Source organism: Gekko japonicus, unplaced genomic scaffold (genome assembly GCF_001447785.1).
Source record: "Gekko japonicus isolate JY-2015 unplaced genomic scaffold, Gekko_japonicus_V1.1 scaffold417, whole genome shotgun sequence".
NCBI classification, from domain to species: domain Eukaryota; kingdom Metazoa; phylum Chordata; class Lepidosauria; order Squamata; family Gekkonidae; genus Gekko; species Gekko japonicus.
In genome coordinates, this window is record NW_015164194.1 from 888,463 (window position 1) to 905,491 (window position 17,029).

Sequence of the window (17,029 nt, forward strand, 5' to 3'; positions counted from 1 at the left end):
GACCGTTGGATACAGAGTTGGTTTCTTTAAGAGCAGATGAACCACTGTCTCCTTAAGCCCCACTGGGAAGGTCCCAGATGAAAGGGACAGATTGATTATGTCTTCCAGGGGGACCTGAATACCATCCCCGCATGCCTTGACCAGTCAGGATGGGCATGGGTCAAGATGGAGTATTCTTGGTAACCCAATTGATCAATGCAGTTCATTTAAATACCTAGGAGTAATTTTTAAAGAAACACTGAATTGGAAATCCCACATGGCAGGGGTTAAATCGTCAGCACTAAGGATTGTTGGGTCTATTGTACACTTCTTCTTCACAAAGGGCGGGCAATTAATTAATCCAGCACTGAAATTGTTCAAGTGCAAAGTCATGCCCCACTTATTATATGGCGTGGAAGTGTGGGTATGGGAAGAGGATAATATATCTACCCTTGAGGTAATCCAAAATTATTTCCTAAGATGAATCTTAGGTCTCCCCAGGGGATCTCCTGTGGCCTTGATGTGAGGGGAAACAGGACTCCCTTCTATTAAGGCAAGGGTACACCTTGCAATTATAAAATACTGGAAGAAGACCAATTTGTCTCTATCTAACTCTTTAAGCCACCAATCTGTTAGATCACTATTCTACACATTCTGATTCCTTTAGCAATATCCTTAGTAGATACACCATACCTGATTACCTCCTCAGGGCCTCAGGTGACAATTCCCAACTCAGGGAATGGACATTCAAATCAGATGCTGTGATAGAACGCTCTGCTATCATAAAGTCGAAAACCGCTCCGCGGTACAAATTTGTCAAATCTGATCATTCTAGATCATCCTATCTACATAATATTTCCAAATACAACCTCGGGGTGTCTTTTACTGACCTGCATTTTCAAACAATGTACACAGTATTGCGGGAGGGTCAATTTCTTCAAGTTCCAACAGAACACAGTATATGTATTTGCGGTTCGTTTGCCATTGAAAACCTTCCTCACTGTATCTTAGCCTGCCTGTTATACAACGCACCCAGAGACAAATTCTTGACAGGAATTTTATTTACTATAAAAGCATATTCTGAAAATGAGAGGACTGTATTATTGTTATCAGATACCGATGAGTTCGTAACCTATAGAGTCTCCCTTTGTGCCTTTGTGGCCAAAAAGATTAAAGCCAGGGCAGCACCATAGGGACCATTCTTGTAACACGTAGGCTATTTTAGTCCATTGTCGTTTTAGGTATGTGATTTTAGGTTTTACTTTTTATGTATTTTATCATACTATTTTACTGTTTTACTGATCTGTTTGAATGTTTTGTAATTTTGTTATGGCCTATGGCTAATACAATAAATCCTTTGATGAAGAAGGCAAGTGGTTGGCCTCACAGCTGCTAGGACCCTGTCAACATCCTCCTGAGAGAGCCAGCAGAAAAGGTCCAACATAGAACCTGAAGATGGACAAGGGGCTTCCAGTTCCTGTACTGTATCAATAGTGGCCTGCAGGTCCTGGCAGAGTGACAAGACTTTATCAGTAAAATACATCTCAAAAGCCTCACAGTCTCAAAAGCCTCACAACCTATCTCCAATTCCCTAGCATTTTGTTTGCCTTGTGGCAATAAGGTTAGTGACAGAATGGTTCTAAATAATTGGGCTGGGCACGACTGTGCTGATGCAACAGAGGCCGTATAGAACTCTCTCTTTTCAAACTTCAGTGCCATCTCATAGGCCTTCATAAATGATGTATAAGATGTTCTTGTCACTCAGTCATGAGCACACCACCACTCTCGCTCAAGCTGTCGCAGCTCTCGCTTCATCCTCTGCAGCTCTGAGATATATCACAGAGCAGCTTTCATCCGAGGGTGGAGAGAGCACGGGGGGGGGGGGCGATATCTTTGATGGCCTCAGAGAGCCGAGAGTACCAGTCCTCCACAAGCACATCTAACAAGTCACTAGGGGACATCAGATCCTGCAGAGCGGCCTGAAGCCAATCAGGGTCCATTTCGCTCTTCAGGTGAGCATAAATGAGCTTGCCACCTAAACAGGGAGGGTTTGGCATGCCTGGCCAGACCTTTAGGGCAAAGTCGTCTGGCCTGGGACTGCATCTAAAAGACCATACTCTCTCATATGTTCCTATGTGCCAGCTGTGATTTTCATGCTGCCACCTACTAGCAGTTTCCTCACTAATACTGGCCTACCTGGCATGAATCGGAGCCCGTTCTTTTCTGTAGTAGTTCCCAGTCTGTGGAACAGCTTGTCTCAGGAGGTGAGGAGAGTACCATCCTTAGAAATCTTCAGAAGGTGCTGCAAGGCCATTCATTTTACTGAGGCCTTTAATGGGGTATAAACTGTATGGGGGAAGGGGGTATTTGGGGCTTTACTCTATTGATTTGAAAGTGTGATATTTTAGCTTTGACTTGTGTGAAACCTCGAGCCACAAGGAAAGGGGCAATATATAAATACCTGAGGACAGGAAGCAGGAAGAGCAAGCAAAAGCACAGCTTAAATTTTTGGAGCGGGCAGTAGTGTTCTTCCCAATCTGTCATCCTGTTCATTGTATGTTGTGCTATAGACAGTTGGGTTAGAGAGTCATGTGGGGTCATTTATTATCTCCGTTATTGATGAGACTCTGCAGATTAGAGAGTTATAAGAACTTTGCAGTAAAGACAAGTATAAGGCATACAATGAACAATGCAATAAAACAAGATCACAAAATTTAAAGAACAATGACACAGAAACAGTACAATTAATCCAGTAGCCTGGATTTCACAAATGAGAGGACCCAATGAACTGAATATCACGATAGAGAAAAATTAGGCAAATTAATAATATATTCAATAAACAATGCAGTATTTTTACTTCAGTTTTGTCCACCTTTCTTGCTGATGCTCAAGGTAGATTAAAGAGTTTTAAAAGATAATACAAAAGACAGTATTATACATGCAAGTTGGGGACCCACAAGACGTGGCCAAGTGCTTGCTGGCCAGACCATCTGCCTACAATGCTGCCGTTTCCACCTGCCTGGCTCATATGGCTGCTATAGTAGTGGGGGTAAACCAGAAAGAGAGACTCATGGGTAGGACAATGCACTGAAATGATAGAACAAACTGTGTGATACGAACATTCGTAAATCAAAAACAAAATAAAGTTCTTCAATTTTTTTAAAAAATTCAATGGTGTTTTATATTGACATAGACAAATATAGCAAGCATGTAGACATCAAACCATATATTGCAAGATACAAATGACAAAATGCAACTGATGACTCAATGGGAGTAAAATATAAAGTTCATTCAAAAGAAGAACAATTCCTGTCTTTTATAACAAAACGGTGCAATAGCATAAATTCCTGAAAAGGATGTTTATCCAAACTATCCAACTCCAATGTTATCGTTCAGGTGACATCCCCATGTAATGCACCAAGAAGTCACATTGTGCAAGCCGAGTTATCCACCTTCAAAAAGGTATTCAGAGTTCCAGCTGTGAGAAATCTAACCTCGGCTTTGGGAATTTCCAGCTGCGAGAGCTGTAAACCCTGGCTGAAGAACAGCCAGCTTACTGGCCTGTTTCACAGGAAGATTTTTTCAAAGTCGGAGCTCGTTCACAGATCCTCTTGGCTTATGCAGAGGCAGGGGGCAACAACAGCTGCTCCCACTCCTCCTCCTGTACCCTGTACCTGAGAGGGAGGTTGCAGTGGCTCCCATTACTCCTTGTCCACTCTCCTGCAGTGCCAGCGTGAGGGGGGCACTAGGGTCAACAGCTCCCATTCCTCACCTGGCCTCCTGCCTAATGGGTTGGCTGATGTGGTGGCAGCTCCTGGTTCTCTTGCTCACTCACCTGCCCACCTGGCTCATGTGATGGTGGGCAGCTTCCTTCCTTTTCAGAAATGGCAGCCAAGGTCTCAGTATTTTTGTAAAAACTTAACATTGTTAAAGAAATGTATTTTTCTGGGTGCCCCAGTTCTGTAGAGAAATACCCCTGCCTGTACCTTACCCCATTCTCTGGGGTTTTCAATCCTCATAGGAGACAAGTACAGAATAAGATACATGAGATGAACGATGCAATAATTTTGGATTACAGGAATTAAAGAACAGAATTAGTATAATACAAGTGGAGACCCGCAAGAAACTTGAGGGATGGTTACCTCGTTTATCACACCTTTGCTTCCTCTCCTCACCCCCTACCTCTCTCACACTATTTCTCCCCTCTGCCCCCCTTTTCTTACTCTCTATCTCTCCTCCATGCATGTGACTTCCTCTCTCTTTCTGACCTATCATCTTTCTCTTTGTTTTTCTGTCTCCCCACTTCATCACTCTTTCTCTCTCTTTCTGCCCCACCCCATCATTCTTTCTTTCTGCCCCATCACTCTCCCAGCCTCCTTCTGCTTCATCCCCCACTCCGCAGAGAAGCAGCAGCAGTGGTGGCAGTGCTCTTAGCCACCCAGCTATTCCCTCTCCCACCACAGCAGCAGTGGCAGCAGTCTGGGAATCACAATGGATCTCCCAGCTACAGAGATCAATTCACCTTAAGGCTGCCAGCTCCAGATTGGGAAATTCCTGGAGATTTGGGGGTGGAGCCTTGGGACAGTGAGGCTTGGGGTGGCAAGCAGCCTCAGCAAGGTATGATGCCATAGACTCAACTCTCCAAAACAGCCATTTTATCCTGGGGAACTGATCTCTATCACCTGGACAACAGTTGTAATTCTGGGTGATCTCCAGTCCTCACCTGGAGGCTGGCAATGGTGGTTCTTGTGGAGGAAATGGCTGGAGGGTAGAGTCTATGACATTGTTGTTCAGTCGCACAGTCGAGTCCGACTCTTCGCGACCCCATGGACAATCTCCCGCCAGGCTCTCCTGTCTTCCGCCGTCCTCCGAAGTTGGCTCAATTTCATGTTCGTTGCATCGCTGACACTGTCTAACCATCTCATCCTTTGCCGTCCCCGTCTTCTTTGACCTTCAATCTTTCCCAGCATCAGGGTCTTTTCCAGTGAGTGCTCCCTTCTCATTTGGTGGCCAAAGTATTTGAGCTTCAGTTTCATTATCTGGCCTTCCAGGGAACAGTCAGGGTTGATTTCTTTGAGGATTGACTGATTTGTTCTTCTTGCAGTCCAAGGGACTCTCAAGAGTCTCCTCCAGCACCATAGTTCAAAAGAATCTATTCTTCGGCGCTCGGCCTTCCTTATAGTCCAACTCTCACAGCCATACATGACTACTGGGAATACCATTGCTTTGACCATGCGGACTTTTGTTGGCAGGGTGATGTCTCTACTTTTTATCATGCTGTTTAGGTTCGCCATCGCTTTCCTCCCAAGGAGCAGGCGTCTTTTAATTTCATGACTGCTGTCACAGTCTGCGGTGATCTGGGATCCCAGGAACGTGAAGTCTGTCACTACTTCCACAGCTTCCCCTTCTATTTGCCAAGGAGTGATGGGGCCGGATGCCATGATCTTAGTTTTTTTGATGTTGAGCTTCAAGCCCACTTTTGCGCTCTCCTCTTTTACTCTGAGCAAGAGGCTCTTTAGATCCTTTTCACTTTCAGCCATTAGAGTGGTATCATCTGCATATCTGAGGTTGTTGATCTTTTCCCCAGCAATCTTAATTCCCGCTTGTGATTCATCCAGGCCAGCATTTCGCATGATGTACTCTGCATATATATTAAATAAGCAAGGCGACAATATACATCCTTGTCGTACTCCTTTTCCTATGCTGAACCAATCAGTTGTTCCATATCCGGTTCTAACTGTCGCTTCTTGGCCCTTATACAGGTTTCTCAAGAGACATGTGAGGTGGTCTGGTACTCCCATCTCTTTAAGGACCTGCCATAGTTTGTTGTGATCCACACAGTCAAAAGCTTTAGCATAGTCAATGAAGCAGAAGTAGATATTTTTCTGGTACTCTCTTGCTTTCTCCATAATCCAGCGAATGTTGGCAATTTGATCTCTAGTTCCTCTACCTCTTCGAAACCCAGCTTGTACTTCTGGTAGTTCTCTATCCACGTACTGTTGAAGCCTAGCTTGTAGGATCTTGAGCATGACCTTGCTAGCGTGTGATATGAGTGCAATTGTGCGATAGTTTGAACATTCCTTGGCATTGCCCTTCTTTGGGATTGGAATGTATACTGACCTTTTCCAATCCTGTGGCCACTGTTGCGTTTTCCAAATTTGCTGGCAAATGGAGTGCAGCACTTTAACAGCATCATCTTCTAAGACTTTGAATAGCTCAGCTGGAATACCATCACCTCCACTAGCTTTGTTGTTAGCAATGCTTTCTAAGGCCCATTTAACTTCACATTCCAGGATGTCTGGCTCGAGGTCAGTGATTATACCGTCGTGGTTGTCAAGGACATCGAGGTCTTTCTTGTATAGTTCTTCTGTGTATTCTTGCCATCTTTTCCTAATCTCTTCTGCTTCTGTTAGGTCCCTACCGTTTTTGTCCTTTATCATGGCCAGCTTTGCATGGAACGCTCCCTTGATTTCTCCAACTTTCTTGAAGAGATCTCTAGTCCTTCCCATTCTATTGTTTTCTTCTATTACTTTGCACTGTTCATTCAGGAAGGCCTCCTTATCTCTCCTTGCTGTTCTCTGGAAATCTGCGTTCAGTTGGGTAAATCTTTCCTTTTCGCCTTTGCCTTTCGCTTTCCTTCTTTCCTCTGCTATTTGTAAAGCCTCATCAGAAAGCCACTTTGCTTTCTTACATTTCTTTTTCTTTGGGATGGTGGTGATTGCTGCCTCCTGTACGATGTCACGAACCTCTGTCCATAGTTCTTCAGGCACTCTATCTATCAAATCCAGACCCTTGAATCTATTCTTCACCTCTACTGTATATTCATCAGGGATGCGATCTAGGTCAAACCTGAATGGCCTCGTGGTTTTCCCAATTTTCTTCAGTTTAAGTCTGAATTTTGCAATGAGTAGCTCATGATCTGAACCACAGTCAGCTCCAGGTCTTGTTTTTACTGACTGGATAGAGCTTCTCCATCTTTGACTGCAAATTATATAGTCAATCTGATTTCGGTGTTGCCCATCTGGTGATGTCCATGTGTAGAGTCGCCTCTTAGGTTGTTGGAAAAGGGTGTTCGCTATGACCAGTGTGTTCTCTTGACAAAACTCTGTTAACCTTTGCCCTGCTTCATTTTGCTTTCCAAGGCCAAACTTGTCTGTTATTCCAGTTACCTTTTGACTTCCTACTTTAGCATTCCAGTCCCCTATGATGATGACAGGCCTAGAGTTGCCAACCTCCAAATGGGACCTCGAGACTCCCCAGAATTACAACTGGACTCTAGACAGGAGAGATCTGTCTCCCTGCAGAAAAAGGCTGCTTTGGAGGGTGGACTCTGTGGCATTATACCCAGCTGAGGCCTCTCCCTTCCCAAACCCAGCCCTCCTTAGAGTCCTCCACAAAATCTCTAGAAATCCCTCAGCCTGGCACTGGCAACTCTTGTGAGACCTGGCCCCAAGGCTCCCTTCCTCCCTCCATGAAAGGCCAAAATAGGCCTGGAAAGGGCCCTTCCCCCACCCTTTTACTGACAAAGCCAGTTAGAAGCCCCCCCCCCGAACATTCTAATCTCTCACTATTGATGTCTGAAGCAAATCCCTGCAGAGGCAATTTCAAAAGGTTTTGGGGGGAATTCAACCATCCCTGAAGGGATTTTTTTAGTTTGTGGATTTTTCTACAAATCCAGGCAGTCCACTAACTATGTAGGAAAAGCTGTTGGGGGAGAGTGAGCCGCCTATTGGTGGAAATACATATCCACACAGGGAAAAACCCTCTGGCTAATAGAATAAGGATACGCACTCAAAAAAAACAACCTCTGGAAAATAGTATAAGGATTAATAAAAAACTGGATTTCATAATCTGAGAACACTGAAGTACAGACAGTATAATACATCCAATAAGCAATGCAGTATGAGATGGAAAGGGTGGGGGGAGGGGAAGCTGCCTTCCCTTTCGAATTCTAGTTTACTACCTCCCTGTTCCCTGTATTAAAATGTTTTCCTGAACTGTTCTGTTTTACACATTCTGCAAAGTGATAGAAGTACAGGAGACTTCCTGAGGTCTTCAGGCAGGCCATTCCACCAGATGGGACCCACAGCAGAGAATACTTAGGTATGGAGAATTGTTCATTTTATGAATTTGCAGGGTGGACCTTTTAGAAGATATTCTCTGATTAGTGGAGCTGCCTCAGCAGAAAAAAAATGGGAGAAGTGGTCCTGCAAATATGCAATTTCTAGGCCAATTAAGGGCTTTGCAGGTGATAACCGTACCTATAATTGTATCCAGAAACTAGTTGCTCCAGAATAGGTGTAATATGCATACTGTGCCTAGCTCTGAATAATAATCAAGCTGCACCATTCGGTACCAGCTGCAGTTGCTGAGTAGTCTTCAAGGACAGAGCCATGTAGTGCATTACAATAGTCTAGATCTGAATTATCGTGGCATGGATTCATGTGGCCAGATTGGCCTGATCAGCATACTGAGCTATCTTCCAAGCAAAGGAAACATTTTATAAAGCACTTTTTGCAGCAGAATTAATTTGCTTCTCCAGCAGTAATGCTGAGTCTAGAATAAGCCCCCAAAATTTAACTGAGTCAACTGAACCACATCAGATGTAGGAATTGTAAAAAAAAAAAAAAAAAAAAAACAGATGTAGGAATTGTAATATTCTGAAACTTTTTGGCCTGCTGGACCAGCATTATCTTTATTTTGTCAAGATCAACCAGAGTCAGCTCATTCATCCTCAGCCACTTAACCGTAGTACCTAGGTTTGCAACACATGGACAAAGAAATGGCCCTGTTTACACGAGGTGTTTTGGACCGGGAGAGGGACGGATCGGGGCCGCATCAAACGGGCGCGATCACACAGCAACATCTGGCAATCGTGCCGTGGCCGTCCCCGATCCGTCCCAACTGCCCGAAACGCGCATCAAAGAAGAACCACCTACCTGGGTGGTTCAATTGAACGGGCCGCGGCAATTGCGGCCGTGGGATTGCCGGCGCGTCTTTTCACCGGCGCATCCCCTGCCCCCTGCCGTACTGCACATGCTCGAGCATGCGCAGTTCGGCAGCCTCCCCCTCCCACTCGTCTCTTCCTCCCCGGCATCTGATCGTGCCGGGGAGCGATGCGCCGCGGCTGAGGAGATCCGTGGGATCCCGCCGCAGCGTCTCAAGTTTGGTGCGGCTCTGATTAGCCGCGTTTCAGCCGTCCCATGTGGCAGGGACCATAAAGCTTAGCATCATCAGCATGATGGCATCCAACTGCAAATCCACAGACAATTAAAACCAAAGGTAAAATACCCATGCAAATACATAACACCAATTAAAACATAAGGTAGGAGGGAGGGATCACAACATGAAACAAAGAAGTCATCAGCCACTGGCAGAAGATGGCAACAAAAGTCAACAAATGAGTCTCCCTTGGGGGACAGTTCCAGAGTATTAGTGCCACAACTGAGAAGATGGGGGCAACTGATGCAGGGCCTCAGAAGATGATGACAGCAGTTGGTAGCACCTTGAATTCTGCCTGGAAACAGATTGGGAGCCAGTGTAGATGGGCCAAGACTGGAGTAATATGGTCCCTATGACCCACTGTAGTCAGTATCCTGGTTGAGATATTCAGCACCAACTGAAGTTTCTGACCAATTTTTATGAGCAGCCCCACTTAGAGTGCACTTCAATAAGCTCTTCTAGATATAACCAGTGCCTGTACCACAGGAGCCAGATAACTTGCTGCTCGGGAGAGGCCACTGCTGGCTAACCAGTCGAAGATGGTAAAAGACACTCCTGGCCACAGCTGCTACCTGTTTATCCAGCAGTAGGCCTGGGTCCAGCAGTACCTACACCTCCAGACCATGTACCCAATCCTTCTAGGGGAGTGGAACCCCATCCAGAATGAGTGATGATTTAAGTCCTGGGTCAGAGCTTCCACTCACCAGTAACACTTCTGTCTTGTTGGGATTACTCTCTAGTCTCTTCAGTTCTAGTCCAACTCTAATCACTGTGTCAGACCAGTGGCCTCAATCTTTTAGATATCCTATACTTTCAGAACTATGTTGGTATGAACTGCACTTGCTGGTTTTTAAATTTATGTATTTATTTTTACATCAGAACAGACCAAGAGAGATGAGAATCTGAAAGCAAGGGACTTGATTAAGAACATTGATTAAGAGCAATTAGAAGTCAAATGTCAAAATTTTAGGATATATAAGCCAAATGCGCAGCACCTGTGAGCTAGTTTCTGAAATTATGAAAGAATCATGTGAGTTATGTGATGTAATCAAGCAGAGTTATTACTACTAGTCATTGTACTCATTTTCATTTGGGTATTAATTTGGAAACTGTACTGACATCCACTAATTCCAAAAATAATGACAAGGGATTAATTGTAATTCTACTAACCACACAGGTATTTCTAAAATGACATGCATAACTATTAAACTCTCTATTTTATAAGGTATATTTATAAGATGATGTGGTTTCTAATGACAACTTGCATAGTTTTTGACGCAAAATGCATTACTTTGGAAACTGAACGTAATTTTTCCTGCTTATAAAGTGGCTGGCTTGTGTGTGGATGCTAAATGAGCCTAGAAAATTGGCAGTAATGGGTTCCTGTCTATGAGGGAATATATCAATGTATGCAGGAAAATCAGTATGCATTGGGATGCATACACAGATGTATATTCCAGTGAAAACAATGCAGTATATATACACAGCATCTACACAATTAATTGGATGACTATCTGACTTATGCTCACAAATCTTGCTTGATCTGGCAAGTTATTTCCCGTGTGGAAAATAGCTTCTGTGTATAGAGCTTTCCTTAGGTGGACTAAGGCAAGGCAGTTTGTGGTAGGGAGGAAAGATAGAAGGCATTAAGTCTTCCTTGGCCCCGGTCACACGGCAAAGTTGCCGCGGGAGAGGCACAGATGGTGGGCGGATTATCTGGGAGCAATCACACCCCAACATCTGGGAAGTGGAGCGCACCCGTGGCTTACCTCCGACAATGCGAGTTAAAAAACTAGTACCTCCAAGGTACTAATAAACGTTTCGGATGGGCTGCCTCCAGATGCCCGTGGTGTGATCGCACTGGCGTGCGGCATTCCCCTCCGGTCCCTTGTTTACCTGCCAGCATGGAGGGAAGGACCGGTGGTGTGCCGCCGGCGCATCTGATCGCGTAATCGTGGATCAAACTGCGCTGGGGCAATTAGCCACGCCTCCCCCCCACGATATCCGGCCCGTGTGACCAGGGCCCTTGTTATTTTGCCCCTCCCCCACATGCACACATGACAGAAAACAGTAAGATAAACTGGGAATGTATTTCATGGGGCCATATTTGATTTATGTATAGCTATGCTTGGCCACTAATCAATAACCTTACACCTACTATGATTTCATGAGGGAACTGTGTTATGAAATGTAGTTACAGACTGCGTCATGCTTATCTCTAAATGCTGGTCTCCTGGGTCTTAATGTTTGTTGGCTTCTCTGAAAGGCTGGCAAAGTGTGAATAAAGGTAGTCATTTAACAAATGGTAATTTATCATGGACAGCATGTAGCCCATTGTATGCCATGGGCTTCACTGCAGATAATCTACCTCCTCATGTCATTGTATAACCTATGGTATATATTCCTGCTAGGTAAATGGTCATCTTTATTCACCCTGAGTCAAATACAGGAACTTTATGTCTACAAGTCCTGGCTAAGTTGTCTCCTTATGCAACAGTGAACACTTATGCAACAGTGAATGCTTTTGGTGTAGTGATTAGGAGCGCAGACTCTAATCTGAGAGAACCAGATTTGATTCCCCACTCCTCCACATGTAGCTGCTGGTGTGACCTTGTGTCAGTCACAAGTTATTTCAGAGCTGTTTTCTCAAGAGCAGTTCTCAGAGAGCTCTGTCAGCCCCACCTACCTCACATGGTGTGTGTTGTGGGGAGGGGAGGGGAAAGGATATTGTAAGACACTCTGAGACTCCTTCGGGTAGTGAAGGGAGGGGTATAAATCCAGTCTCTTCTTCTTCTTTAAGATGCATGCTTATTCTTAAAGTGATAATTTACCACTGTTATCACTGTATCTAATAGTAAGCTAAGTGATGCCACTTTGGAAAGCAACAAAACCAGAGCACCCATGTAAACGTTTCCACGTACTCAAGAGATTCCACAGGTATCCAGAGAAAAATAACACTTTGTAAATTAACTCAAAGAAAAAGGGGGGGGACACCACAATTTCCTGGAAAGACTGAGCATGCTCCAGGGAACATATAATATTGAGAGAAATGGAGTTAGTTTAAAAAAAAAGATGATGAGAAAAAAGGGCCTGCTCAAGCCCCTGACAGGTTATAGAATTTGAGAAAGGAGATTTGGGAATGGGGGTACAATTTTAAATCATTCTCCTTCCTCTGCAATTCCTCACAGGCCCCTAGCTTGTAAAATGTATTCCTATTTTGTGCTTGTGCTATGCTGTACCAGGTGCCTCAAGATGAATGGGGAGGGTACCCTGCTGGTGGTAAAGATGAGGAGATTCCCTGCAGAAGGATGAGAAGCGGAAGTTATATTAAAGCCATGGGAGATGAGGAAAGTGGAGATTCAGACACTAGCCCCAAGACATCACCAAAGGTAGCAGTCCGACCAGAGTCATTGTTAAAATCCATTGGACAAAGAGCTCTTGGAGATCATCAAAAGTAAGTCCCTCAAAGCTTTCTCCTATATTTGGTTAGTATGAAGCTCACTTAATTGAGTACATTTCTCTCCTATTTCTTCATATTGTATCAAAACTGGCTTTAGACAAAACCTTAAGATCAATTTTTGTGTTATAAGTGTGAAACAATTATTAAATATTAAAAAGGGTTTTTTTAGGAAATCTGAATACATTTGTCATATTTCAGTAGAAGTGGTATGAAATGAAAAACTAAAGAATGACCAGGTATTTAGAGTGAAGTTAAACAATTCCGAATAATGTTATACCGAGGACCATATGGCTATGATCACATACTGTTTTATATGTGTTAATAATGTTTTATAAAATAAGTACTGTTATTATAATTTGTGATATCTGTAATATTGCCCATCTGTGTGCAGGCCAGGACAAATAGGGTATAGATTTTAGCTGGATTGTCCTGTGTAGACTTATCTCACATTTTCTATCTGCCCTACTTCTGCAGCTCTCACTGTTTCATTCTGGCCTTGGTCACACGGAAGGTTTTGGCCCAGGAGAGGGACGGATCGGGGGCGCAGCAAACGGGCGCAATCTCACCGCAACATATGGGAAGCGGCGCGCACCCATCCCCGATCCGGCCCTTCAGGCCGAAAATCCACTGCAAAAAAGAACCACCTACAGAGCAGAACTTACCGAAAACGCCGCATCAAGTGCGGCCATCGGATCTCCGGAGCACCTGTCTTCCGGAGCAATCGAGGCTCCGAGCCGAACTGCGCATGTGCTCCCTTCCGTGGCTTTCTCCCCGGCATCTGATCATGCCGGGGAGCAACTGCGCGGCGGCTCACGGGATCTGTGTGATCCCACCGCCGCGTGTCTCTTTTGGTGCGTCTTTCAAAAGCCGCACTTTGCCCGCATCAATTTCCCCCCGTGTGGCAGGGGCCTATCTGTAGCAAACTGAATTGGTGATGGCCATAGATTTGTAGGGCCTAGGACTACAAATATCTTTGACTGGTTCAAATGAAACCTAGCAAAATAAATTATACCTAAACTTTTTTTTTTTGGAGGGAGGAGAAAGCTATGTTCAGAATATTTACATTTTCAGAATATGTGTTCTGCTGCAACAGATTTGAAAATTAGCAAACCTAATTGAAAATTGGAAAGTAGCATATCTAATTGAAAATTAGTAAATTCATCCTCTACCACCAGTGTCACACAAATATACTTTTGGAACTTTTAGCAGGCTTTTATGGGGTAGTCAAAGTAAAATGGCAGGTAAATTTGCTTGGAGAATACATGGAGGCAGTGATTTCCTCTTTAAAAGGAGCACAAGCCTTATTTGTCTGTCCCTTGCCTACAACAGGTGGAAAAAAAGAGCTTCCTTCTCCCGCTGGAGGCCAGTAATAGGCAGTATACCTGTGCTACTTCAATAAAAGTATATATGTGCCCCCTCACCCAGATTGCCCGGAGGTGTGGGCTTGGGTGTCATCAATACGCTGATGATACCCAGCTCTATCTGATATTGGATGGCCATTCGGACTCCGGTCCCGATGACCTTTCTCGGGCGTTACAAGCCGTGGCTGGTTGGCTCAGACTGAGTTGGTTGAAATTAAACCCGGCAAAGACGGAGGTCCTGGGCCTGTGTTGGACCGGTCGGGAGCTGGGGCTCCCTCTCCCGACCTTCGGCGGGGTGCCTTTGGTGCCTGTACGAGAGGTTAGAAGTTTGGGTGTGCTCCTGGACTCCTCATTAATGATGGAGGCCCAGATGGCAGCCACTGCCAAGTCAGCCTTTTACCATCTGCGGCTGGCCCGGCAGTTGGTCCCCTACCTCGATCGTGAGGACCTGGCCACTGTGATCCATGTGACGGTCACCTCGAGGCCGGACTACTGTAATGCTCTCTACTTGGGGCTGCCTTTGTCGCAAATCCGGAAGCTGCAGCTAGTGCAGAATGCTGCAGCTAGGCTGCTGATGGGCCTCTCTAGGCGAGACCACATCCGGCCGGTGCTGCAAGCGCTGCACTGGCTGCCAATAGCATACCGGATTTGCTTCAAAGTGCTGGTTCTTACCTTTAAAGACCTGAATGGCCAGGGTCCAGCTTACCTAAGGGACCGCCTCTTCCCATATGTTCCCTCAAGAGCACTACGATCGGGGAGTCTCCACCTCCTGGAAGTTCCAGGCCCCTGAGACGTGAAGTTTACCCAAACTAAAGCCAGGGCGTTTTTGGTGGCGGCTCCTACCTGGTGGAACGAGTTCCCAGAGAAGATCCGGGCCCTGCGGGACCTTATACAGTTCTGCAGGGCCTGTGTTAAGTCCGTGCTTAACAAAATAGCCAGAGAGTGATTCAGCAAAACTCAGGTTTATTTCAGCTCGACGATCAACTTCTCTGACACGGTACAACTTCTCTGATAGCCCGAACAGCTTTTCTAATTTGGCATTGCCGCTTGTTAGCTGCCCTGAGCCATTTGGGTAGGGCGGGATATAAATCCCAAAATAAATAAATAAATAAATAAATAAATAAATAAATAAATATAAATAAAAGGCTGCAGCTACATTTTCTACTTTTTAGCTAGTGTCAGCTGAGTAAGAAGTTGCCCCAAATATTAGATTTACTTTGAGGCACTTAGGTAGATGAGACTGTAGACTGTGGTAGTTTGTTGCACCAATAAGACTAGCCTTGTAGTTTTTAAATAGGCAGAGGTGAAGTAAATCTAGGACTGGAGTTCCAGCGATATCTATCTGCCTTAGCTATTTACATTTCTTAGAGAGGTAAGGTTCAACTGGAAGCCTGGAGACAGTATCTCCAGAGCATTTTTGTTGTTGTTGTTAAACCTTCAATACATTTTTTTGGTATCTAGAAATCATGGGGGACCCTGAATCGGGGTTTAATACTTTCCCATATAAAGTTGTCCTGTTCTCAGATGTTCTGTCTCCTTGAGCTGCTGGGGTATGTGCCTCACTGGGGGAATCATGCAGATTGGCACTAAATTGCCTTTATGTTCCCACAACAGGGAGGATTACAGCTGAGGGCCAGGGGGGACTCACCATGTTTTGGACCTAGTGGTGCCTGTACCATTCCTATCTGCCCCCAATGCAGGTTGCATAGGAGGTCTACAGCAAAACTATTCAATTTGGCCAGCAGAGGCACAAGTGGAGAGTGCCTACACCCTTTTTACCCCCGTCAGCTCCAGAGCAGCTCACCTTGAAGCAGATGACAGTAGCATGCAGGAGTGGGGGGCATCTCTTCCGGTGTTGTGCCTGTGGGATCCAAGATGGGCCGCAGGAGGTAGCATATGTCTGGGAGGAAATAACAGGTCCAAAGTATACCTGCTGTCTCCTCCTACTTGCTCCAAATAGATTTTTGGAACATTTGGGTGGTGAACTGGCCAGTCTCATGGCTGTAGAAGGGATTATCTGTAGATCATTATAGCCTGGACAAATTTTGTCTGGAAAAATTTAAAAATACACCTGATATTACCAGCTTGAAAAACAGCTGCATTAGGGATTTAGAAAACAATCTTTTTGAAGTAGGACTAGGAGAAAGACTCACACAGATAAACTGAATAAACTAACAGACGTAAATGTGTTAATGCCAATCTGTATGTTACACTATCATAAAAAGAAAAATATAGATTGAGTTGGTTGTCGAATGTGTCACTCAACACAAAACAAAAACTGATTCTGTTTAAATTGATTTTCAAAATTATTCACCAGACTTTTTTATCCTAATAGAATTTTCCTCCAACATTTTACTTTGGCAAGGATAGGATTCTTCATCATGAAGTGAGGCATTCTGAAATTATTAGAAGGGGAGAAAAAGGCCTAACTCAGTTCAGTTATTAAGAGGAGCTTCAGAGAAACAGAAGAGGCAATCCCTTGTATTTTCCACCAACCAGTAAATAATTTGTTAGAGGAAACAAGCCCTTCCACCAGGTGCAAATAACTTTATTCAATTTGGCAGAAATCTTGACCTCAAAAAGATATGATTTGACAAATTGTAGACTGAATATAAATTGGTCTGGATTGCAGATACTTACAACAGATAAAGGAAATTTGAATTGGAGTGCCTTGATTGATCTTGATTTCTCCTTGTTGTCCACTCTAATCTGGATAATATGGGCTAATACGGCAGGGGAATTGGATGTTGAGAATCTGGCCTCTGTACTGTGGAGTTCTCTAGTTACTTTCAGATTCTATTGCTCTTACAATAATTATGTTTAGTGCAGCTCAGTATTTATTTTTCTTCACAGATCATATTTGATGGAGTCAAAGCTGCCATAATGATGGTGATAATAAGTGTATTGTAGACAGAAATGATGTCAGGAACCCATGTTATCTGTAGAGTTTAGTTGCAGTCCAGCAATACCTGCTTATGTAGATTCAGCCTTGAAGTGTTCAGAATTG

At 44.4% G+C, this 17,029-nt stretch overlaps 1 protein-coding gene across 1 annotated transcript in view; it reads left to right on the top strand.

Annotated features, from left to right (window-relative positions):
* The window catches only part of DLGAP2 (discs large homolog associated protein 2), a 160,871-nt gene that overhangs the window by 20,175 nt on the left and 123,667 nt on the right, over positions 1-17,029 (top strand). The window contains exon 2 of the mRNA XM_015408303.1: positions 12,444-12,655. Coding sequence (XP_015263789.1) covers positions 12,444-12,655 — 212 coding nt within the window. The remainder of the gene's footprint in view (positions 1-12,443; positions 12,656-17,029) is intronic.